Source organism: Telmatherina bonti, assembly GCF_933228915.1.
Source record: "Telmatherina bonti genome assembly, chromosome: 23".
Classification (NCBI taxonomy): Eukaryota; Metazoa; Chordata; class Actinopteri; order Atheriniformes; family Telmatherinidae; genus Telmatherina; species Telmatherina bonti.
Window position 1 is genome coordinate 26,292,807 of NC_136632.1, and position 26,143 is coordinate 26,318,949.

Below are 26,143 nucleotides of genomic sequence, written 5' to 3' on the forward strand. Positions count from 1 at the left end.
CTGCTCCCACTGGGTTCAGCATGTCTCTGCTTCCACTGGGTTCAGAATGTATCTGCTCCCACTGGGTTCAGCATGTATCTGCTCCCACTGGCTTCAGCATGTGTCTGCTTCCACTGGGTTCAGAATGTATCTGCTCCCACTGGGTTCAGCATGTCTCTGCTTCCACTGGGTTCAGAATGTATCTGCTCCCACTGGGTACAGCTTGTATCTGCTCCCACTGGGTTCAGCTTGTATCTGCTCCCACTAGGTTCAGTTTGTATCTGCTACCGCTGGGTTCAGCTTGTATCTGCTCCCACTGGGTTCTGTTCGTATGTGCTCCCACTGGGTTCTGTTCGTATCTGCTCCCACTGGGTTCAGCATGTATCTGCTCCCGCTGGGTTCAGCTTGTATCTGCTCCCACTGGGTTCTGTTCGTATCTGCTCCCACTGGGTTCTGTTCGTATCTGCTCCCACTGGGTTCTGTTCGTATCTGCTCCCACTGGGTTCTGTTCGTATGTGCTCCCACTGGGTTCTGTTCGTATCTGCACCCACTGGGTTCAGCTTGTATCTGCTCCCGCTGGGTTCAGCTTGTATCTGCTCCCACTGGTTTCTGTTCGTATCTGCACCCACTGGGTTCAGCTTGTATCTGCTCCCACTGGGTTCAGCTTGTATCTGCTCCCACTGGGTTCTGTTCGTATCTGCACCCACTGGGTTCAGCATGTATCTGCTCCCGCTGGGTTCAGCTTGTATCTGCTCCCACTGGGTTCTGTTCGTATCTGCTCCCCCTGGGTTCAGCATGTATCTGCTCCCACTGGGTTCAGCTTGTATCTGCTCCCACTGGGTTCTGTTCGTATCAACACCCACTGGGTTCAGCTTGTATCTGCTCCCACTGGGTTCAGCTTGTATCTGCTCCCACTAGGTTCAGTTTGTATTTGCTCCCACTGGGTTCAGCTTGTATCTGCTACCGCTGGGTTCAGCTTGTATCTGCTCCCACTGGGTTCTGTTCGTATGTGCTCCCACTGGGTTCTGTTCGTATCTGCTCCCCCTGGGTTCAGCATGTATCTGCTCCCACTGGGTTCAGCTTGTATCTGCTCCCACTGGGTTCTGTTCGTATCAACACCCACTGGGTTCAGCTTGTATCTGCTCCCACTGGGTTCAGCTTGTATCTGCTCCCACTAGGTTCAGTTTGTATTTGCTCCCACTGGGTTCAGCTTGTATCTGCTACCGCTGGGTTCAGCTTGTATCTGCTCCCACTGGGTTCTGTTCGTATGTGCTCCCACTGGGTTCTGTTCGTATCTGCTCCCACTGGGTTCAGCATGTATCTGCTCCCGCTGGGTTCAGCTTGTATCTGCTCCCACTGGGTTCTGTTCGTATCTGCTCCCACTGGGTTCAGCATGTATCTGCTCCCACTGGGTTCTGTTCGTATCTGCTCCCACTGGGTTCTGTTCGTATGTGCTCCCACTGGGTTCTGTTCGTATCTGCACCCACTGGGTTCAGCTTGTATCTGCTCCCACTGGGTTCAGCTTGTATCTGCTCCCACTGGGTTCTGTTCGTATCTGCACCCACTGGGTTCAGCATGTATCTGCTCCCACTGGGTTCTGTTCGTATCTGCTCCCCCTGGGTTCAGCATATATCTGCTCCCACTGGGTTCAGCTTGTATCTGCTCCCACTGGGTTCTGTTCGTATCAACACCCACTGGGTTCAGCTTGTATCTGCTCCCGCTGGGTTCAGCTTGTATCTGCTCCCACTGGCTTCAGCTTGTATCTGCTCCCACTGGGTTCTGTTCGTATCTGCTCCCACTGGGTTCAGAATGTATCTGTTCCCACTGGGTTCAGCTTGTATCTGCTCCCACTGGGTTCAGCTTGTATCTGCTCCCACTGGGTTCAGTTTGTATCTGCTCCCACTGAGTTCAGCTTGTATCTGCTCCCATTGAGTTCAGCTTATATCTGCCCCCTCTCCTTTCTCTATGAATATTACAGAAATTAAATCTGCACTGTAATTTGAAATTATCTTGCATTTTATCTATTCAATTTACACTTTTTTTTTATTGTTTTATTGTTATTTTTGCCATTTGTCTGCACCTTTTATCACTTTTTAATGCTTTCTTCTCACCATCTGTGATGCTTTTCATATTTTATGTAAAGCACATGTACAAATAAACTTCCCTATAATAAAAACAATCAAATAAAAGAGGTCAATCTGTTCTGCTTTGCTCTGCTGATGTGTAAAATCATGTCGGAAATCAGCCTGCAGCTGCTTTTAGCTTAATTTTATTACGTCTGGTTTCATTAATTATTCATGAATGTGTCAGAATTATCAGATTTTTCTTCTTTCTGCTTCATTTCATTTTCTTTCTGAGAGAAACGGGTTTATGTTTTATTGTTTTGTGAAAATAAAATAAAAGTTAGTTAAAAAAGGCTGGTTCTGTGTTTGGGTCCAGGTGTGGGATTCTGCAGATTGGCGACCGGATCCTGTCCATCAACGGCATCCCGACCGAAGACTCCACCCTGGAAGAGACCAATCAGCTGCTCAGAGACTCGTCGATCACCGCTCAGCTCACGCTGGAGATCGAGTTCGACGTTGCAGGTGAACGTGGAGAAAACCCCGTTGGATCAGTTTGTTTGTTGATGACGAAGCCACAAGCTGCCGGTCTGTCTTTCATTCTGCTTCTGTCTCATTTGTGGATATAAAACATCCGGCTGGTCTAAATACGCCCCCACGCTGGAGTCTAATACAACAACTCAACACGCTGATGACTCAGAGACGTTGTATGATCTCCAGACGAGCCACGGAAAACAGAACGAAAAACGCTTTTGGCTTCATTTTGTAAAGAATTGGAAGGCTGACAGAAGCTTTGAGAAAAACACGTCAGATTCAGAAATCATGTTGATTATTTATTGATCATTTAGTGGAAAGAAAATCTATCACGCCTCATTAAAAACAAATAAATAATAGAAGTTTACACAAATTCAGCAACTGATCTGCAATAAATTTATTAGTTTTGTACAAAATATCGTTAATTATCAACAACAGATGTCATGATGGGATTACTACATAAAGAAATAATCAAGTTTTTAATGTTATCACAAATATTCTGCATTAATTAATTTCCTAGCATTCCTTATTACTCTTTAATCTTGATTTATTTCTATTATTTGATGACAACATAGCCGTGTCAGAGTGTTGCGGGACCCAATACAGACACAGCAGGAGCCAGAAAATCATGTTTTTATTAAACATGAAGAAAAGACTTTAACAAGGATCAGCGGAGAAACCAGGAGGTTCAGAAACACAGAGACAGGTGGGTCAAACTAGGTGAGCTGATGAACGGGAGGATAAACCAAACACACCGAGGAGGAAAAACAGGAAGCCAGAACAAAGCCCTGATCCCAGGTCTGGGATCTGGATCTGGGTCTGGGATCTGGATCTGGGTCTGGGAGCTGGATCAGGGTCTGGGAGCTGGATCAGGGGGTCAAAACGTAGCAAATTTTTACGTCGTGCAGACACGTCTGCAACCTGCAGCTAGAGCTGTAGATCGTCTGCATAGAGCGTGCACGAGGAAAACAGAACTCTAAATGTCTATAAATCTCTTTTCTTCGTTTCAGAGTCGGTCATCCCCAGTTCAGGAACGTTCCACGTGAAGCTTCCAAAGAAACCAGGAGTGGAGCTGGGAATCACCATCAGCTGTACGTACGATTAAATGGAGGAAAAGCCGAATGTTTTGCGTCTTCACAGCCCTGATAATGAATAAAACCCGACGTTTAAGACGGCATTGACAAAAAAGACCATAGTAATAGATTACTGCTCATATAAACGGTCCTGCATCATCTCCTCCTGTGGAAAATTAAATATTCACTTTAAAGACAGAGTATGTAAGATTTCAAGGCGATTCTTTCCACCATCAGGTGGCAAACACCAGGTTGTGAGCAAAACCACAAAACTGCTACCTCCACAAACGACCACAGGTTGGCAGTAATGAGCAAAACTCCCCCCTAACCCTCCTCCTTGCCAGCTCCAACGAGGGCAGGAATCGCTTGTGAGCTGTAGCTCAGAGCCGCTTTGCAATAAATGGGCTTATACTCCCCCTACTGGTGGAAAAAATGTACTTTTTTTTTTACTGGTCAGAAAACATTCAAGAAGGGTCTTTGTCATTAATTAAACTTGTAATTTAATAGTCTGGAACCTACATGTTTAAAAAACTATCTAATTATGATTGTAGTTATTTTTTTTAGTTAATTTATTTTGAAAATATTGAAAATCTTACATACTCTACCTTTAAATAAGGAATTTCATCATCATTCCTTCTGACATTTCCAGCTGATTTAACATTAAATCCTTATTTCTCATCATCAGCAGACTGAAATCTGACGAATTTTCCGTGTCTAACGCTTGAGTTTGTGTGTGCAGCTCCATCCAACAGGAAACCAGGAGACCCTCTGATCATTTCGGACATAAAGAAAGGCAGCGTCGCTCACAGGTAAGCGGCTTCCAGCCTGCAGCGTGTGATGCTGAAGGGAAGGAGCGTCAGCTGCATTGTGTCCTACCGCCACTTGGTTAATTAGGCGAACAGTTCAAGCCGGGGTCCACGGTGCTTTTTGTGGGTCATGTTTTGAAGTGTGAAGCAGAAAATGTGATTTAGAAAAGCTGTTGGCTCACAATCTGGTCGCTTCTGCTCTGTTTATTCTTTTTACTGGATGTGCTGAAGAATTCACACAACTTCTGTTTTTATTCTGAGGACAAACAGTGGTTGAACAACCCCAACAAGGCTGAGACGCTGTCTGATGATTTACAGTCCTGGTCAAGCTTTACTTTAGTCCTAGTAGAAGATAAACAGCATAACGTAACACATTTGAGCTAATTGTGAATCTTGTAGCAGCAACACGTAAAACAGGAGCAACAAAAAAAATCTGCTAAAGGAGCATTTAATAAGTAATTAGCAACAGATGTTATTAATGGGTACAAAAGGAGCATTTCAGAGAGGCGGAGTCTCTCAGATGGAAAGAGCTTCACCAATCTGACGCAAACTGGAGCTAAAACTTTGCAGATTCCACCATCTATAATGCATAATACCATCAGAAGATTAAAGGAATCGTAAGGAATCTCTGTATGCACGGGACAAGGCTGAATGCTGGTGATCTCAGGACCGTCAGGCAGCATCGTATTAACTCACACCCATCACATATATCCATACAGTTTCTGAGACATTTGACTTTATTTTATGGTAAAACCAGAGACCGTATATAAAAGATGGTGGCGGTTAAAAGTGAAGCCTATGCGGAAGTCCATAAAACGGCAGTTCCCCCTTCATCCACTAGGGGCTGCAAAACAGAGCAAATCCCCATAGACTCCCATGTTAAAAAGACCAACTTCACAGCAGAAATAAACATGTTTACAGCAGAAATAAACACGTTTACAGCAGAAATAAACATGTTCACAGCCTGGTACAAAAATCCATTTTAGGTTTAATGGGTCAGGTTTACCTTCATGACAACTGTGGGGGGAGTGATTTTTTTTCTAACTCGCCCGTTTAAAAGTAATTTAATCTCGAAGTTCGGCATATTTAGGGGCGTGTCCTTTTGATTGACAGGTACCCGATCTCCCGCTTCAAATCAGAAGAACGTAGAACAACCGCGGTTTTTAGCCGGTTAACAATGTGACTTAGCTTTAGCCCGCTTACCTCCGTTAGCTGGTTAGCTCCTGTTATCTCCGGGTTAGCTCGGTTAGCTCTTAGCTACAGAAAGCTCGGAGTTCGCTCGATGTCAATCACACACCATGACACTCACAGCCCCCCTCTCAGCTCCACCTCTTTGCCCATATTTGTATTTTACGGGCGAGACGACACACATGCCCCTGCCAAGATGGTGATGGTAGAATGTCGAACAACCGTCACGGAGGCTCCGCCCATATTTTATATACAGTCTATGGGTAAAACTTAAAGCTCTTAAAGGGTTAAAAACAGACATAAGGCCCATATTTTTTCATTTTTAATCTAATTATTGGGGTTTAGCTTACAGCCTGCAGAATGAATAGCTGATAAATTTAATGTCTTACTGAAAGCAAAAATGCAGGTTAAAGCTCCAGATTTCAGGCGACTGAACCCCAGACTGCAGCTGGGAACAAAATGCTGCCATCGGATTCAAAACGAGCTCAAACTTTCCATGACATGACTACATGTGTCACATCTCATGTGTTGTTTATCTTCTAACGGGAACAAAATATGTTGATCAGATTTGGACGTTTTCAGTTTTTATTTACTTTTCATGGAGAAAAAGAAGCAGCTGTAAACATAAATGAAATAGATGACGTGAAGTCACACATCGTGGTCTTTGTTTGTGTTTGTTTCCGACCAGGACAGGGACGTTGGAGCTGGGAGACAAGCTGCTGGCCATCGATAACATTCGGGTTGAAAACTGCTCCATGGAGGAAGCCGTCCAGATCCTCCAGCAGTGCGAGGAGCTCGTCAAGCTGAAGATCCGCAAAGACGAAGACAACTCAGGTGTCCTTTTAACCAAATTTTAAAACATCATCATCCCTAAAACTTACCAAAAACCCGCCGGATGTTTAACCGTAACTCTTCATCATCATCAGGATCCCACATATTGTGACATCTTTACACCGATGTGCCTTAAAAACGAAAATATTCTCTGGAAAAATCATCACATTAGCTGTTCTGTAACCCTGGAAATGCACCTCTCAAGACTCTACTTTGAGACTGTACTTCTAGACTCTTCTCAACTCTGTAAGCTGGAGGAACCTTTAGAGCATACATGTCAAACTCAGGCCAATATTCGGCCCGCGAGATGATTCCCAATATGTGTTACGTCTTGCCCACCGATCCATCATACAGCCACGTACCCCCAACACTACAAATCCCACAATGCTGTCTTGGCGAGCTAGACTCCAGACCGGAAAATGGCGCGCTCAATCCGCAGCTTCAGGGCGCGTTCACGTCATCACTATGACAACGCCGTGAGGGCTTTTAGAACCAAGTTGTGTTTGTGGGAGAGTCAGATGCAGCGAGGAAACCTGGCGCATTTTTTGTGCTGCCAAGTCATGAGAGAGCAGACCTCTACCACCGTGTTGCCTTTTGCAAAGTTTGCTGAAAAAGTAAATCTAAAAGCTGAATTTACCCGACAATTTGCCGACTTTGAAGCCAAAAAACGTAGATTCGAACTTTTTAGCGACCAGTTTGCGGTTGACGTGAAAAATGTACCAAGCAACCTCCAAATGGAGCTTATTGAGCTACAGTGTGACACACTCAAGTCAAAGTATGAGTCTGTCGGTGCTGCATAACTTCCACCTTACCGCCCCGACACGCTGCCCCGACTCCGTGACCAAGCTGCACAAATGCTCTGTCTGTTCAAAGCTAAAAGAGATAATTGGGTTTTTTTTTAGCTGGTGGCCCTGATGGCCTGTGATGAAAAGATTTAGGTTACGATTAAGATGAATATAAAGATCCAGATATAGAGGCCTGGTATTTTAGGTTTTTTCTAAACCGGTTCTGGGTTCAGTGTTTAAGCAAAAATAAGCCCAGCTATTATTTAATATATGAAAATGTTTAATACAGTACTGTATCTCAAAGATAATAAAAACATGAATAATAGTTGTCACTTTCTGAATAAAAGAAAAAAGGGTCTGGCCTTCGACTTTGCTCCTCTTTTTAATTTTGGCCCTTTGTGAATGTGAGTTTGACGCCGCTGCTTTAGAGCCTCTCGAGGCATTTCGTATGTTCCGGAGGGTGGAGACACAAACTCAACCAGTAGCTCTGAAACTGGAGCAGAGTTCAGGGCTACCACGGCATTTTCAGATGGGTGGGATTTTTAAACCATAAAACTGAACGGGGTGAAACATCGTCTCGGCCAGGAAGTAGCAGGTTATGACTCTACGCTGCCCTCCTGTGGTTCCTGCTGGGATTGTTTCCGTTTTTCAGTTTCATCCAAATTACGGCTGAAACTGTCCGTTTGAGTATCCGTCTTCTGCATCTGCATAAATGTGCCATTAGAGTGGAAGCTCCACCCATCTGGCTATCCGTTTGGTCACCAAGATGGTAAATGGAGCGGACCCACAACTTCCAACAAAAACAGTTTAATCTTACAAAACGATCAAAGGAATTTGCTCCATCGATGCAGGATTTTGTGATGGTTATTTCTTTTTTCTTTTATTTTTTCTGGCATGACCACAGGAAGAATGACCTACCCTAAATCTTCTCCAGACTTCAATAAAAAGGCTCCGTGTCGCACTCAGTCACGTCGAGCGCTTTCTCAACAGCCTGAAGCATCTTAAACAAATGCCGAGGACGCCACTGAGACTCCTCAAACGTCCTCACGGGCTCTAATGGAAGCCTAAATCTAATAAATACAGACTCCCAGAGCTGCTTCGTGCACATTTCAGAACATTCTGATGCAATGAGAGGTTTTCTGTAAGTCCCATCACGTTTATCACCAGATCCCGGACACGAACTCTGGGTCACAACGTGCCTTTGCATGGACGTCTGAAACTATTCACCGGAACCACGTCAGAAAAGCTGCCTTAAAAACTGAAATATTCTCAGTAAAACTTGTTCTGTGGCTCCTTAAGTCATAAGAATTACCCGTTCCATAACCCTGGAAGTGCTTAAAAAACTCCCAACGTGTACAAACAGCATTTCCAGCAGCCATTTTCATTCCCTGAATGTTATCAGGAAGCTTTATTTCCTGTCACTGATCCTAAAATGATCATCAGTGTCCTCTGTACCTCCTCAGAGAGACTCCTGAGAGGCTTTAATCCGCCTCCAGACCTGTAGAAACTTGCCTGAAATCCTTCCCTCAGCGTCTGGTCGTCCCCTCCGGGATGAATCGAATGTTTTACCTGGTTCTCATCTGGTTCTGATTCCATCTTTATGTGGTTTCAGACGAGCAGGAGGTGTCTGGCAGCATCATCTACACGGTGGAGCTGCAGCGGTACGGAGGCCCGCTGGGCATCACCATCTCTGGCACCGAGGAGCCCTTCGACCCCATCATCATCTCCTCGCTGAGCAAAGGAGGCCTGGCCGAGAGGTACGAACACGCCAACTCATTAGAAGCAATGACGCTGTGAGAACTTTACGTTTTGATAGGTTAGTCTGTCGGATCACATGACCTGATCAGCTAGAGCAGGAATTAAGATTATGCACCTTAATGCAATAGAAATGTCTTAATTTCACATTAATTGAAGCCAGCAGGTGTTCATGGGTCTAAGAAAGTCTGAACTGGTTTGGTGAAGGAGGATAAAGCAACAAACCTGGAAGATCAATGAAAATATTGATCTTTTTTTCTGTAAATGACACCGATATGAATGAAAGATGGACGCAGATCAAAGAGGCATGATGTGGCAAAGGCTGCCACCTGCTGGTAATAATACACATTACAACTTTAAGTCCAGTTGATTAAGTTTTATCTTTGCTTTTAACATGTATTTGATCAGATTTATGATTATTATTAATAATAATAAAGGTGGCACATATATAAACCTGTATATGTATGTAACGCCTTTTTAGAAGCAGACTTGACTGAACCAACAAGCAGACGAAGCAACAGCCTTTTTGTACTTTTGTTGGAGAGAGGATGGTTTATTTACATCAATAAATAAACAAACAAACAAAAACAAAAAAAATATTGAACTTCCAGAAGCAGTAAAAGGTTTATCATGTCATGAATGTCTGGAGAGAGAAGCTCGTAGCAGCTGTGTGTAGAGCCCAACACGCCAGGCTTACGTGTCGATAACTCGTCCCGTATCTACATCTGATGATGTCTGAATGTGAACTTTTAATAATAATAATAATTATTTATTTATTTATTATTATTTATTATTATTATTTAGTTATTATAATAATAATAATAATAATAAGTAATAATAATAATTAAGTAATATTAAGATAAGTTTATGAATATTTTAAACAAATAAAAATCTATCAATTATTCATTCATTCATTCATCATCCTAACTGCTTCGTCCGATTAGGGGGAAGCTGGAGCCTATCCCAGCTGTCTTACGGCAAAAGGCAGAATACACCCTGGACAGTCCATCACAGGGCCAATGTATCAATTAATTTAATCGATCAATTAAACTGAAAACAACTGGAAGCAGTTTGTTGGTTGCTTGTTAAAAATTATTTTCAGGATTTTTCTGAAATCTCAAGATAGGAGGCCCATTTTGTTGAGATTATAAAAACATGAAAGCACAGCTGCTGCTGGCTCCCGTATTTTTAACCCTTTACTAAATGTATTGACCATTTTTCATATATATATATATATATATATATATATATATATATATATATATATATATATATATATATATATATATATATATATATATATATATGTGTATATATATATATATATATATATGTGTATATATATATATATATATATATATATATATGTGTGTATATAATTTTGATTTATTTTAAATGGTAAAATATCTGGAAAAAAAATAGCAAGACGAAACACACTGGAATAAAATAAACCACAAATAAATATATATATTATACTTATAACTAATAAATAAAGATAAATAATATAGGAAAATAAATGCATAAATAAGAGTGAATAAAAGCAAATAAATTAATTAAAAATAAAGACATAAATTTATCTGAAGTGGTTTGTGGCTTCATGCGGTTTGCAATCATATTCAGTGATTATTGAACTTTTTCTGCTGTTTTGTATAAATTATGTTGGGTATTGATTAGGAATGCATCGATCCACATTCTGGGAGTTCCGATCTGATACCGATATCTGGAAATGTGTATATCTGCCGATACCAGATGTGTTTATGTGAACATTATTGTGACTATGGTTATTATTGCTGTTATAACTGTGTAAGATTTCATTAAGTTGTAATAAATGACCCGTCCTTTCTGAAGTTACCTCACCAATACAAATATAGTAACAAGTTTTACTTTGATTTGGCACATTTTACCTAAATACAACTATAAATGTGTGGTTTTGAAAGAAATATCTGGCTTTTAGTGGAACAAATAATGTCACATTTCAACATTCAAGGCATTTATTTCTTTTAAAACACATCCGAAGCGTGTCATCAAACACATCTGCGCTGGCTGGACTAGTGTGGTATCGGTACACTTTTATTTACCAAGTACGACTTTACACGCTTGGTAATGAGCCGGTATCGGTGTCGGTATCGGTGCATCCCTTGTCCTGATTATGGTTAATAAGACCGAGCTCCTGACTTCAGGACGGGGGCGATCCACGTGGGCGACCGCATCCTGGCGATCAACAGCAGCAGCCTGAAGGGGAAGCCGCTGAGCGAAGCCATCAGTCTGCTGCAGCAGGCGGGAGAAACCGTCACTCTGAAGATCAAGAAGCAAGGCGAGCGTACGTAGACACGCTAAAAACACGGAAACGAGTCAGAGTTGCCGTTTGATCAACATCCACGTCTCCTCCGCAGTCTCCAGCCCAAAGTCTTGCGTGATTGGTTCCAGCCTGGGGTCAGGGGCGGGGCTTAACCAGGAAAACCAGGACAGCGAGGAGGAGCCGGTTATCATGGTGGCCCCTCCAACAAGCCAGCGAGCGTTCAGCACCCTGCCGTCTGTGGACAGCGCCGTGGAGTCGTGGGACGGGTCCAACATGGACAGCAGCTTCACCACCGCCGGTACGCTGCCGCCCGGTTCCGCCTTCAGCTTGAAACGCCGCCTGCAGCTCTGTAACCTGCTTGTCTTTGTGTAGCTCCGCCCTTTCAGTCGTCTCCGTTCACGTTCCACGAGTGGCGGAACCTGAAGACGACCAACAGCCAGTCATCGTCCTCCGCCCGCCAGAGAGCCAATCCGCTGTCAGATCTGGGACTGAGCGACGACGACTGGGACCGCCCACCGCTTGGAGGGTGAGAAACGTTTACCTTCACTCAGATTGTGTTCAGGTGCATCAGGAGAAAAGGCCACACACTCTCAGCTGGTAGCGTTAGCATTAGCATTCCTCATTCAGAATAATGGCAGCATGTAGCATTGAGCTAACTGTGTCTCTGTCTGCAGCGGCTCTAATCTGCCCAGCGGTCTAATCACTGACAGCAGGTACCACACTGACCTTTAACCCCCCCCCCCCCCCAACCCCTCACAGCCCCCTGTCAACCCTCACCTGGTGACCTTTGACCCTGCCACGCTGTCACATCCACTGGTGGATGCGTGTGTCGTCTGCACACGTCCCCGTCCTGTCCAACGAACACTCGCCAGCATGAGCAGACCACTACCAGCTTCCTCTGTGTTTGAGCTGCGGAACGTCCTTCTCTCTGATTGGCTGACCTCTGACCTTTCCCTCCCAGGTTTACTGTGGGACACGACGGGACAGAACCGGACCAGGAGGAGAACTTCTGGTCTCAGGCGCTGGAAGATTTAGAGACCTGCGGCCAGAGCGGCATCCTCAGAGAGCTGGAGGTGAATTCCGGTTGCACCACATCCAGGTCCATCACCAGTTGTCATGGAGACGCTGGTTTCCATGTGGAATAAGTCACTGTCAGAAGTATTTATAACTTTTAGAATGAACCCCCCCCCCCCCCCCCCCACCCTTGTTTTTCTACATTTTTCCAACATTTTGATCGTGTTGCAGACGTGACATGAACTTTTTGTAACAACCTGAACTTTTAAAATCGGCTTGAGTCCTTTGATCCTCTGCTGATGCATTTTACACCTTCTGGTGAGCATCATAAATCCATACTTACCTGACTATCTGCATTTTTCTTGCACTCGTATTGACTTATTTCCTGATGGCCGCCCATCCAGTCACACTGCAGAAAGGATTGTCATTTTATTTTATTTTATTTTATTTTATTTTATTTTATTTTATTTTATGTCATTTTTTATTTTTATTTAATTTCATTTCATTTTTTTTTATTTTATTTCATGTTATTATTTTATTTTATTGAATTTCATTTAATTTAATTTTATTTCCTTTTTTATTTTTATTTCATTTTATTTCATTTTTTATTATTTTATTTCATATCATAATTTTATTAAAGTTAATTTCATTTCCATTTTTTATTTGATTTTATTTTTATTTTAATTACTTTAATTTTTTATTTTATTTAATTTAATTTAATTTTATTTCATTTTTTATTTTTTATTTTTATTTCATTTAATTTTTTTATTTTATTTTATGCCATCATTTTATTTTATTTCAATTAATTTCATTTCAAATTTTTATTTCAGTTCATGTCATTTCATTTCGTTCCATCTAATTTTTAATTTATTTTATTTTTATTTAAGTTCATCTCATTTTTTATTTTATTTTATTTCACTTCATTTTTTTTTTTTTTGTTTTTTTTTTTTGTTTTTTTTTCATTTTATATAGCAAACCAAACATCATTCACTTTAAGTTCACTGGAAAACGACATGACATAAACCTTCACCTGAACTCCCAAACCTCAACATGAACAGGAAGAAAAACATCCACAAAGGAAACAAAAATGGCCGCTGTCCACTAAAAAACACGAAACAAAACATGGGAACATAAAAACACATCTAGTGTTCGTGACGTACCCGTCTGCAGCTTATTACACTTTGAACTCTGGTCCTAGTTGCAGTAAAAGTAGATTTACTGTGGTATTTGTAGTATGAATAGGTGGAAGTGGATCACTAAAAGAGAGAATGACTCCTTCTCTTCCAGGAGTCTGGGAAGGAGACGCAGCTCCTCACTCTGGTATCCTCCTCCCTCTCCTCGTACTAACGCTCTTCCCATCCTCTCCTCTGTCAGACATGTTCTCTGGTTATGAATGAGCCTCTAACTGCACTCCTAACGCAGCGAGCTACAGACCATGTCAACGTCGTCGTGGCGACGCCACCTCACTTCCAACCAATCACATTGCAGAGTCATGTTGCATCGGGCATGGCAGTTTGAGCAAGGCATGCTTAGATGGCTTCTGCAAGGCCTGAAGGGGAGTTTGTCTTGCTCGTTGTGAAGCAGACCTGTCAATCATGCATGTGTCTGATGAGTTCTTGATTCTGATTGGCTGAAGTGGGCACCTGTTGGGTGAAGTTACTCAGACCCAGTTTGAACGTCAGATGGAAAATAAGCTCATATTTTTATAGACTTGGAGAGAAGATAGTTGGTGTTTCAGTCTGCAACAGCTGATCTCGTCATTAGAAACAGTGGTTTATCGTTTTACTGTGTGCAGGTATGCAGACTTTTCTCTGACAACAGCACATCATCTAAAAGGACAGTAGTTGATCTTTGTGTTAGACTATCGTACATCTTCTGAATATCAGCGCAGACGGTAATAAATCCTGTTATAAGAGATATAAAGTAAAAACATTAGCGGCTTCTGCAGCAGCAACTTTGGTCCCACGTAGAAAGTCATTAGGTTTTAGAGATGGATATAAATGAAAGGGCAGTAAATCTCAGGAAAATTTCCTGTAATTAGATTTATATTCAAAATTCCACTAAACCTTTATTATATTAGACTAATCTGTTGTGATTTTTGTCCTTTTTGGAGCCCAAGCTGTTAACATCCAGGTGTCATGAAGTTGAGTTGATAGAAAGTAGAGATGAGTCCTGTCATGTCCCAGCAGGGGTCCAAGGTTTAGTCTCCATGTTTTCTTTTATCATTCATGCTTTCTTTGTTATGTGGCTCTTATTTGATTTTTGATTGGCTGTCTCCAGGCAACCATCATGTCAGGCTCCACCCTCAGTCTTAACCATGACCCCACCCCTCTGCGAAACACACTCGGTCGCCAGGCGAGTTTCCAGGAACGCAGTAATTCCAAACCACAGGTACACAGTGAGCTTTGATCGTGTTTGTTTCATCAAATGACTTGATAATCCTGCTTCGGCTGATATTTCCTCCTGGGATTTTACTTCAGGTGACCCCTCGATCCAATACCTTGCCATCGGATCCTCAGCGTCGAGCCTTTGCCATGAGGAAGATGAGGCAGGAGGTCAATGACATCTTAAACCAGAACCCTGTAGAACTCCACAAGGTGAGCAGCAGTTTCCAGCAGTGTGTAGAGACAGATGTACATGTATGGAGTTACAACAGCGACGAGTCTTGTGACTTGTATCGCTTGTTATGCAACGTCTACACATTTCCGCTCGTGTCTTCATATGTAAACTGTGACAACAAATGCACAACTAATCAAATCTGCATTTATAAATTCATTTTATAGGTTTAAAAATACACGTCAATTCGTACAAGTGAATTTAACTCGTCCGAAAATACAAGTCAGTAAGTACAAGTATAGTTTGCTAGTCCGAAAAATACATATAAAGTAAATTGAACTAGTCTGAAAATACAAGTCAGTAAGTACAAGTCAAGTTTACTCGTCTGAAAATACACGTCAGTAGGTAAAGTTTACTAGTCTGAAAATACAAGTCAGTAAGTAAAGTTTACTAGTCTGAAAATACACGTCAGTAAGTAAAGTTTACTCGTCTGAAAATACACGTCAGTAGGTAAAGTTTACTAGTCTGAAAATACAAGTCAGTAAGTAAAGTTTACTAGTCTGAAAATACACGTCAGTAAGTAAAGTTTACTCGTCTGAAAATACACGTCAGTAGGTAAAGTTTACTAGTCTGAAAATACACGTCAGTAGGTAAAGTTTACTAGTCTGAAAATACAAGTCAGTAAGTAAAGTTTACTAGTCTGAAAATACACGTCAGTAAGTAAAGTTTACTCGTCTGAAAATACACGTCAGTAGGTAAAGTTTACTAGTCTGAAAATACAAGTCAGTAAGTAAAGTTTACTAGTCTGAAAATACACGTCAGTAAGTAAAGTTTACTCGTCTGAAAATACACGTCAGTAGGTAAAGTTTACTAGTCTGAAAATACACATCAGTAAGTAAATTTTACTAGTCTGAAAATACACGTCAGTAAGTAAAGTTTACTAGTCTGAAAATACACGTCAGTAGGTAAAGTTTACTAGTCTGAAAATACACATCAGTAAGTAAATTTTACTAGTCTGAAAATACACGTCAGTAAGTAAAGTTTACTAGTCTGAAAATACACGTCAGTAAGTAAAGTTTACTAGTCTGAAAATACACGTCAGTAAGTAAAGTTTACTAGTCTGAAAATACACGTCAGTAGGTAAAGTTTACTAGTCTGAAAATACAAGTCAGTAAGTAAAGTTTAGTAGTCTGAAAATACACGTCAGTAAGTAAAGTTTACTCGTCTGAAAATACACGTCAGTAGGTAAAGTTTACTAGTCTGAAAATACAAGTCAGTAAGTAAAGTTTACTAGTCTGAAAATACACGTCAGTAAGTAAAGTTTACTCGTCTGAAAATACACGTCAGTAGGTAAAGTTTACTAGTCTGAAAATACACATCAGTAAGTAAATTTTACTAGTCTGAAAATACACGTCAGTAAGTAAAGTTTACTAGTCTGAAAATACACGTCAGTAAGTAAAGTTTACTAGTCTGAAAATACACGTCAGTAAGTAAAGTTTACTAGTCTGAAAATACACGTCAGTAGGTAAAGTTTACTAGTCTGAAAATACAAGTCAGTAAGTAAAGTTTACTAGTCTGAAAATACACGTCAGTAAGTAAAGTTTACTCGTCTGAAAATACACGTCAGTAGGTAAAGTTTACTAGTCTGAAAATACACATCAGTAAGTAAATTTTACTAGTCTGAAAATACACGTCAGTAAGTAAAGTTTACTAGTCTGAAAATACACGTCAGTAAGTTAAGTTTACTAGTCTGAAAATACACGTCAGTAAGTAAAGTTTACTAGTCTGAAAATACACGTCAGTAAGTAAAGTTTACTAGTCTGAAAATACACGTCAGTAGGTAAAGTTTACTAGTCTGAAAATACAAGTCAGTAAGTAAAGTTTACTAGTCTGAAAATACACGTCAGTAAGTAAAGTTTACTCGTCTGAAAATACACGTCAGTAAGTAAAGTTTACTAGTCTGAAAATACACATCAGTAAGTAAATTTTACTAGTCTGAAAATACACGTCAGTAAGTAAAGTTTACTAGTCTGAAAATACACGTCAGTAGGTAAAGTTTACTAGTCTGAAAATACACATCAGTAAGTAAATTTTACTAGTCTGAAAATACACGTCAGTAAGTAAAGTTTACTAGTCTGAAAATACACGTCAGTAAGTAAAGTTTACTAGTCTGAAAATACACGACTAGTAAGTAAAGTTTACTAGTCTGAAAATACACGTCAGTAGGTAAAGTTTACTAGTCTGAAAATACACATCAGTAAGTAAATTTTACTCGTCTGAAAATACACGTCAGTAAGTAAAGTTTACTAGTCTGAAAATACACGTCAGTAAGTAAAGTTTACTCGTCTGAAAATACACGTCAGTAAGTAAAGTTTACTAGTCTGAAAATACACGTCAGTAAGTAAAGTTTTCTAGTCTGAAAATACACATCAGTAAGTAAATTTTACTAGTCTGAAAATACACGTCAGTAAGTAAAGTTTACTCGTCTGAAAATACACGTCAGTAAGTAAAGTTTACTAGTCTGAAAATACACAAGTAAGTAAAGTTTACTAGTCTGAAAATACACGTCAGTAAGTAAAGTTTACTAGTCTGAAAATACACGTCAGTAGGTAAAGTTTACTAGTCTGAAAATACACGTCAGTAAGTAAATTTTACTAGTCTGAAAATACACGTCAGTAAGTAAAGTTTACTAGTCTGAAAATACACGTCAGTAAGTAAAGTTTACTAGTCTGAAAATACACGACTAGTAAGTAAAGTTTACTAGTCTGAAAATACACGTCAGTAGGTAAAGTTTACTAGTCTGAAAATACACATCAGTAAGTAAATTTTACTCGTCTGAAAATACACGTCAGTAAGTAAAGTTTACTAGTCTGAAAATACACGTCAGTAAGTAAAGTTTACTCGTCTGAAAATACACGTCAGTAAGTAAAGTTTACTAGTCTGAAAATACACGTCAGTAGGTAAAGTTTACTAGTCTGAAAATACACATCAGTAAGTAAATTTTACTAGTCTGAAAATACACGTCAGTAAGTAAAGTTTACTAGTCTGAAAATACACGTCAGTAAGTAAAGTTTACTAGTCTGAAAATACACAAGTAAGTAAAGTTTACTAGTCTGAAAATACACGTCAGTAAGTAAAGTTTACTAGTCTGAAAATACACGTCAGTAAGTAAAATTTACTAGTCTGAAAATACACGTCAGTAAGTACAAATAAATTTTAGTAGTCTGAAGGTAACAGTAGACTTCACAAGTCAGTAAATTCAAGTAAATTTCAGAAGTCTGACTTTACTTTGAGGAGTTTATAAATGTTTTATTTATCCATCAACCCACGCACGTTCAGGCAGCCATGATGGCTGCACTCGCCTTGTTTAGCTCTGTTTGTGATTGGTCTGGGATTAGAGGAACTTGATTGGTTCTTCAGTAAAATTTATTTGTATTTTCTAACTTACAGAAATAATTTGTATTTGTAGATTTTGTTTGTACCTGTTCTTATTACAGTTAAACACAGAGATATCCAAGGTAAAAACCTATGTTGTTATCTTGACTCCATATAAATGCAGATTTTAAGATGCACGTCTGTGTTTGCAGCTCACTTTAGAGAAGGCCACAGACTTGGAGGACTTCGGTTTCAGTGTTTCTGACGGTTTACTGGACAGAGGCGTTTACGTAAACAACATCCGACCAGGAGGACCTGCAGAACAGGGTGGCCTGCGTGCGTACGACCGAATACTACAGGTACAGAAGTGTTACTGTCAAAAATGTTCATTCATTCATCTGAACTACTTAGTCCGATTCGGGATGCATGGAAGCTGGACCTTTCCCAACAATCACTGGGCGAGAGGCGGTTACATCTGGACAGGTTGCAGTCCATCGGAGGGCCTGTCGGCTAATATAAGCTGAAAATTTTGACACTTGCGATTTGCAGATGTTTCCATTGAAGTGTGTTTGTTACGTCAAGCTGTAATTCTGGTAAACTGAGACTCCACTTTAAGGAAGAAAAAGTTACAAAACATTTTGCAGTTTAGAGCAATATGGAATCAGATTTGTTTCAGAATGGGTGTAAACATAACTCAAGACTGAACTTGGCATACATACACAAGGGTTTAAACAACATCTGGGCTACAGCTGTGTCACTCCAAAACTCACCAGCCAATCGGAATGCTCCCCTGAAAAGAGCCCGCCCATAAAAAGTTTGTGTCAGAAATTAAACCAAACAATCAAGAATCAAAACCAAAGACTGTGAAGCGCAACCCAAATAGCAAGAAAAGAGAAAGAGGAAGAAACAAAACTACTCAATTTAACCAAATAAAAGCCTCATAGTTTTCATGATGATTGATAATCTTTTATATTGAGATCATTTATTTTACTTAAAGGGGTGCTATGATGGTATTTGGAGTTTTCTGAGCTTTCTACAGTGTTACAGTGTTGAATCCTCATCAGACATGTGAACGACAGTTTTTATCACCTAAACGCATGTTTGAGTTTGAGTTTGAGTTCCAGCACGCTCTCCGTTCGGTTTCCATGGTGACGAAAAACGCGTCGTTTTAAAGAGTTTTTTCTACTTGGAAATCCTTGTGACGTCCCGGGGGATAAGGTTGGGTGATTGGTTACCTTCTACTGGTTAACAAGGGCATGTACAAATACATCAGGCGGGTGGAAAACGTGGGATAAAGTTATTTCCAACGATGGCTGGTGAGTTTACCAAAGAGAGACATCCTGCTGCATTCGTTGCTGTGGGTTGCTGTTTTCCACTTCGTTTTCAGGCTCTGATTCAGGTTCCAACATGTAGGGCTGTATGCTATGTGTTGACATGGTATTTTGTTTTTTTATTGAGTTCATATGAGCCTAATCCTTCTGTTTATGAGATGTTACAATGACGGCAGTGGCGGGAGGCGGGGCTTAATGCGGAAGAGTCTCAATCCACTCGTTCTGCCCGCAGGCTGATCTGACAGCCTACGGAGAGGGTCGGTCTGAAGTAAATAAAGCGATTTGTGACAATAACGCGATCAATCCCAGCCCGTCTGGGCTCAGAAATGAAAATAAATTAACCTGAAATGCACATAATAGTTCCACTTTAAGTTTTAGAAAGTTTTGGTTTTGATTGTTTTCTGCTTGAGTTTTAACGAGTTTTGCTTGGAGATTCTGAAACAAATCTGATTCCATAGAGCAACTGTTTCAGTTGCAATGATTGATAGTTCAGAGGCGAAGTTCGTATTTAGGGGTCCAGCGTGAATAAAGGAGACGATCATCACAAAGGGAAAAGATTTCCGTCTCCTCGTCCGTCCATACACACCGAATATGGACGTCTAAAAAACCACCTGAGAGCGGATGAAATGTTTTAGTGACATCTGAGACGTTTTTTTTTAAATTTAGGTGTTTTTTTATTGCGATATTTAGGTTTTGCGCAGTTTTAGGCCGATGAAAACATGGCTAGCCCGGTGATGGACTGGCGAGCTGTCCAGGGTGTACCTTGCCTTTCGCCCAAAGACTGCTGGGATAGACTCCAGCTTCCCACGACCCTTCATCGGACTAAGCGGTTTGGATAATGAATGAATGGATGGATGGATAGAAAACACGGCGAACAATAACATGCTAACTAATAAGTTCTCTCTTTCAGATTAACCACGTCCGGACCAGAGACTTCGATTGCTGCCTCGTCGTTCCGCTCATTGCAGAGTCTCTAAACCGCTTGGAGCTCGTCATCAGCCGAAATCCCTCCTCTTCCTCCCCCGCTCCACTGGCCAATCACAATGACAGCACCACCAACAGCCACTGTCCTAAGCCAATCAGCAGCGAGGTGGGCCAAATGGAGCTCTCTATTGACCAGGGAGAAGATGGCAGTCCCATCAAGTGGACCCAGCCAGGGGACGGGTTGGGGGTCGGCCAGGTTACCAATAATTCCTTATAGCAGATAACAAGTTAAACAAACTGGATTCAACCGGTTCAGACTAGACTTGACTGGAAAAGTCAGTGAGGAGCACAGTGCAACGACATTAAAGGCAAACTGGTTTAGATCTGTGGAAACTGGTTCAAAGTGGACCTCCCATGGTGCTACACACCCTCTGGAAGATGTTTGGCCTTTGACCTTTGACCCTTGACCTGCAGAAGCAGCCTGAAAGCACACTACAGGACTGAAGAAACTCCTCACATTTTCACTTGAACCAGTTCTGCATACAGGTACAGCTGGTCTCGCTGGAAACAGAATTCTAACTACTGATCCTGCTGGAACCACAGCCGGAGCTGCTGGCCTAACTGGTCCAAGATGTGTGGTTACTGGTCCCAGTACCCAGGAGCCATGGCTGCTGGTTCTTCTAAAGTCACGATCACAGCCTAGGACTAGGTCTTCTGGTCCCACTGAAACCAGTATCTTAGTTGTTCTGAAATAATGCTTACTGGTTCTAGAAGTCTAGACCTAAGGCTGGTTGTCCAACTGGAGCTGGAGCCAATGGTCTTACTGGTCAAAGATATATGGGTTCTGGTCTTGGTGGGAAAAGATTCCTGCAACCGGTCCCCCCAAAGTCAGTGCCAGATGCTGAGCTGCCCCAAGACACTGTACTGGCTCATGGTCTCTGGGTAACAGAACCACGAGTAATGGTCCCACTGGGTCCAAATCCACAGCCAATGGTCTTAATGGTCCAAGTTACGTTGGTACTGGTCTTAATGGTGGCAGAACCATGGTTTGTGTTTGACCTGAAACCTGAGCCACTAAAAGTCTTAATGGTTCTGGCCTTAATGGTCGGGATACTGTTACTGGGATGTGGCCAGGAGTCCAGAGCCATGGCTCCTGGGCTACTGGTTTGAATGGTTAAAAACCACAGCAGCACAGTGACTGATGGGATCTGAGTCCAGAACCTGCTGATGGATCGAATGGTTGCCAAGGAGACTAGGGATGCTCCAATCAGGGCCTAGAGCTGATGTTGGCAGGATCACCTGCACCAATGCTGATTAGTGACTAAACCCACCACTTCAGTAACGTCTACAAACTGGAATCACTGGTCCAAAACACATCTCGCTGCTACTCGCTTTCACAATGATGAAGACTTTGATACGCCTGAATCTACTGAACCTTTTCCAAATGGTGATAAACCGGACACTTTGTGTTGCTGCTGATCCAAACAAAGCCAAGGAGGGAAGAAGAAAGTCAGAATATGTCCAATAATGGACCAGAAGGTTCTGATTTAACCCTGTAACGCCTGACACAAGAAATAATGGAGAAAAATTCTCAGTACTTAAAAATCTGAATAATTTAATTAGTCCTTTAACAACATATGAAAAAGAAATATAAATAAATTTGCATATTTTTTTAGTGTATGTCAGAATTGTTGTAGTACTAAGACAAGTATCAGACTGTCCAAAAAGATTTTGATTAAAGGTTTTACCATAAATTTATGCAAAAAAAGGTGGAATGCATCAGGCGTTGAGGGGTTAAACAGGAAATTCAGGATGTTTAGGGTTAAGTGTGAGTCTTCAGACGGATAGGTGGAAGTATGAGGCTGAATATGGACAATTTCTGCAGATTAGAAGTCATTATTGGAAGGAAGGATTTGCTAAAGGTAGAATATTGGAGGATGGTTTTTATAAAGTAAAGAGGTTGCAGTTGCTAAGTGCTAAGGAAACCCAATGATTCATTAAACCCCCAAAATAATCATGTAGCTGCAGGAGGACGTCGCTGAAAGTGGGACAACACTCCGAAAGAGAAGAAGAGTGTTTAATTTGGTCACACTTTTTAAATCCCATTTTGTTATCTAATCAGCTGAAACTGAGCGGAGCATCCCTAACAAAGCAGACACAAAGACGGAAAGATTACCATTAAGATTTTAGTTTTGTGCCATAAACAAGCTGCGGACTGGAAGATAAATGATGATGATGATGATACTGAGCAGTTCAATAAGAATCTTTTTCTACTGTTTACACCTGTTGGACTGGCCACACTGTGTATGTATGTGCGTGTGTTCGTGTGCGCGTGTGTTTGTGTAACGTATGTATGTCATGTGTGTGCGTTCCACACAAGGCCAGTTAAGCCCCGCCCACCTCAATTCCCCGTCTTGGCTCCGCCCCGTCTTTCCTACTTCCCTCGACCAATAGGCAGCCAGGATGACAGACAGTTACAGTTCTGAGAGCTTCAGCTGATTGGCTGGAACCAATCAGAAAACAAACATTTCCCTGCTTGTCTGTGATTGGTTTGTTTATGTGTTGAGGAGAACCAATCATCTCCCAGAAAAGAGGCCAAGCATGCCCCCACTCCAACTGCCCATGCCCCCCCCCCCCAACCAGCTCCAGTAACAGTGATCTATTATACTACTCAATAGGTGTGTTTTTGATTGACTGTCGTCGGTTCTCTCTGTTTGTTTTTTTCCATGGCGACTGAACCGAAAAAGATGTACAATAAATTTAAAAGAAAAAGGTTCCTATCGCTACTCACATAAACCATGAAATCCCCCCAAAAAAAACCTTCACCCCATGACCACAGAAACGCTACACAAGAAAAAAATCCTGTCAAATTAGAAAACCTGTTACAGTAAATACTTTGTCTGTGCGTGTCTGTGTGCGCGTGTGCACATTCGGGTGTGAGCGTGTGAATGTTGTTTACTTTGGATGTCAACATCTTCCTGCTCTCACCTCAGTCTGAACTCACTATTTACTCTGGCCAATCAGGACCCTCCCTCGACACCAAACCCTCCCTGAGCTGTGGATTAAAAAAAGCTGTGATTGGCTGTTGATGTTTTGGAGTTTAAGCACATTGCTACGATATGGTTAGCAAGCAGCTAGCAAAGATTGAGCACAGGGTTAGCATAGCCATAATGCGTGGCTAAATACAGCACAAAGCTAATCAGAACTACTTCTACCAGCGAATAATAAAATATCTTTACTGTCTGGTGAACTTGTGTTTGATTAGCACATGGTTAAAGCTAATATGTGGTTAGCACACAGCTAACACAAGGCTAACATCTAGCTAGCATACCCTTGTATTAGCGCAGCCAAAGCATCATTAGCACAGATCTTTCACAAGGCTAAAACAGGGCTAATCAGTAGGTGAAGTCGTTACTATGCAGGCAATGTTAACACTTAGCTAAAACGGCTATAAATGAGCACATGTTAAGCATGGAAAGTATGGGTCATTCCATCTGAACTCATAATTTGTGGGTTTCCAGCAAGCGGCAACCTATGTTAAAAGTGAAACCCATGCGGAATTGCATAAACCTGCAGTTCCCCCTTCATCCATTAGGGGCTGCAAAACAGAACAAATCCCCACAAACTCCCATGTTAAAAAGGCCAACTTCACAGCAGAAATAAACATGTTTACAGCAGAAATAAACATGTTTACAGCCTGGTTCAAAAATCCATTCTAGGTTTAATAGGTTCAGTTCAGCATAATTAGGGGCATGTCCTTTTGATTGACAGGTACCCGATCTCCCGCTTCAAGTAAGAGGTACGTAGAACAACCGTGGTTTTTAGCAGGTTAACGTGACTAAGCTTTAGCCCGCTTACCTCCGTTAGCTGGTTAGCTCCTGTTATCTCCAGGTTATCTCCAGGTTATCTCGGTTAGCTCTTAGCTACAGAAAGCTCAGAGTTCGCTCGATGTCAATCATTCACCATGATGCTCACAGCTCCGCTCCCCTAGCTGGTCATTTGTCACCGTCAGGTTTGATATCATAAATCCGCCATATATAGTCGTGTCTAAACTCTAGCTTGTATTACTAATAATAACTATCCTGCTCATTCACTCCCAACAATGAGCATTCTCAGAATTTGCCAACATAACGCTGACATCTAGGTGTTAGCACAGGGCTAAAATAAACACATGGTTAGCACAGTCAACAAGTGCACAGCTAGCACAGAGCTAACTCAGCTCTTGTCCACTAAATGGATCAAACTGAAAGTTTGCTAGTCATTAGCATTGTTAGCATATTTCATCAAGACAGCTCTACCAATGGAAATACTCACAGCGCTGAGGGGCGTGGCTTCACGAGGGGAGTGAGATCTAAAGCCATACACACTGTGTTTGTGCGTATGTAATAACGTGTGTGCGTGTTAGCGTGTGCATTTTTAAGTGTGTGTGTTTGTGTATGTGTGTGCAACATTGCAGGGATTTGCACTCGTGATTCACCTCAGCAAGACATCCGCCCATACACACACACACACACACACACACACTCACACACACACACATACACTTGCATTGCACTGCCATTTGAAATAGTGGGTCAGATTAGTTTCCATGTAGCTTCACCAACCAACCAAACTGTATTTTTTTCTTTAAAGGAACAGGGATGTTGTAAAGTATTTTTGTACAAATTTAATACTTGGGTAGCATGACGTTCCTGGTGTTTGTCCTGGTCCTGTCGGGCTCCACTGATCTTCTCCACCCCCCTTTGTATGGACTACTACTGAGCAACAATAAAGATGAAGATATGCTGGGAGGACCGGAGCCTATGTGTCGCCTCACTGTAGCACTCTCATTCATCCATGTTTGTTTGTAAAGGGAGCCTAATCAGCACATGTTCTGCCGTGTTTATAATATAAGGATGTGTGGTTCATTTTAATCGTGGATCAATTTTCACAAGTTAAAAATTGGCTCCACACTTTTCTTCAACATGCAGACTTCATCACACAACAGTACTACCATAAATGATTAAATTAATTATGTCTATAAGGGGCAGGCGTTCATGATCAAAGCCATTTTAAGCCTGAAGAGAAAAAGGAAAATTCAGAGGTGAAGATAGGACTGGGTTAAATTGCGACTGTCACATCATTTGACCAATCGTATACGAGAAAAAACATGGAACATACCATTATAAACGGCTAACTCAGTCAGAAACACAGACCAAAAGCTGGACTAAGTTAAATCAAATGAAACAGTCACAAAGTATTTTTCCTTGCAAGAAAAAGCATAGAAATAAGTAAATTTAATTTGTCATAATAATCATATTTAGGCATTTACTATTTAATTTGTTACAGTTCTTTGTTCAGCAGTTCCTTTAAATATTTTATTAAAATATCAAATAGTAACGATAGTTTCTTTACGACAAAATGCATAAAAATAATTATTTTAGATAGACAGATAGATAGATAGATAGATAGATAGATAGATAGATAGATAGATAGATAGATAGATACGATATTCAACCCCTGGTAGATGTGGAAATTCAGAAGCAAGTAAGTTTGTCTTCTGTTAAAGTATCAATATCCAGATTGTTTTAGATAGATATGTATAGATATGAATGTATATATATATATATATATATATATATATATATATATAT

General features: G+C 41.0%; 1 protein-coding gene across 1 annotated transcript in view; it reads left to right on the forward strand.

Annotated features, from left to right (window-relative positions):
* grip1 (glutamate receptor interacting protein 1) overlaps positions 1 to 20,976 on the forward strand; it is a 111,905-nt gene extending 90,929 nt beyond the window's left edge. Inside the window, exons 13-26 of the mRNA XM_079263343.1 lie at positions 2,419 to 2,564; positions 3,584 to 3,664; positions 4,386 to 4,455; positions 6,329 to 6,474; positions 8,869 to 9,013; positions 11,192 to 11,331; positions 11,405 to 11,608; positions 11,683 to 11,836; positions 12,272 to 12,383; positions 13,612 to 13,644; positions 14,605 to 14,715; positions 14,805 to 14,921; positions 18,468 to 18,614; positions 20,497 to 20,976. Of these exons, the coding sequence (XP_079119469.1) occupies positions 2,419 to 2,564; positions 3,584 to 3,664; positions 4,386 to 4,455; positions 6,329 to 6,474; positions 8,869 to 9,013; positions 11,192 to 11,331; positions 11,405 to 11,608; positions 11,683 to 11,836; positions 12,272 to 12,383; positions 13,612 to 13,644; positions 14,605 to 14,715; positions 14,805 to 14,921; positions 18,468 to 18,614; positions 20,497 to 20,787 (1,897 nt within the window). The 3' untranslated portion in view covers positions 20,788 to 20,976. The remainder of the gene's footprint in view (positions 1 to 2,418; positions 2,565 to 3,583; positions 3,665 to 4,385; positions 4,456 to 6,328; positions 6,475 to 8,868; positions 9,014 to 11,191; positions 11,332 to 11,404; positions 11,609 to 11,682; positions 11,837 to 12,271; positions 12,384 to 13,611; positions 13,645 to 14,604; positions 14,716 to 14,804; positions 14,922 to 18,467; positions 18,615 to 20,496) is intronic.
* The last annotated feature ends 5,167 nt before the right edge of the window (positions 20,977 to 26,143 follow it).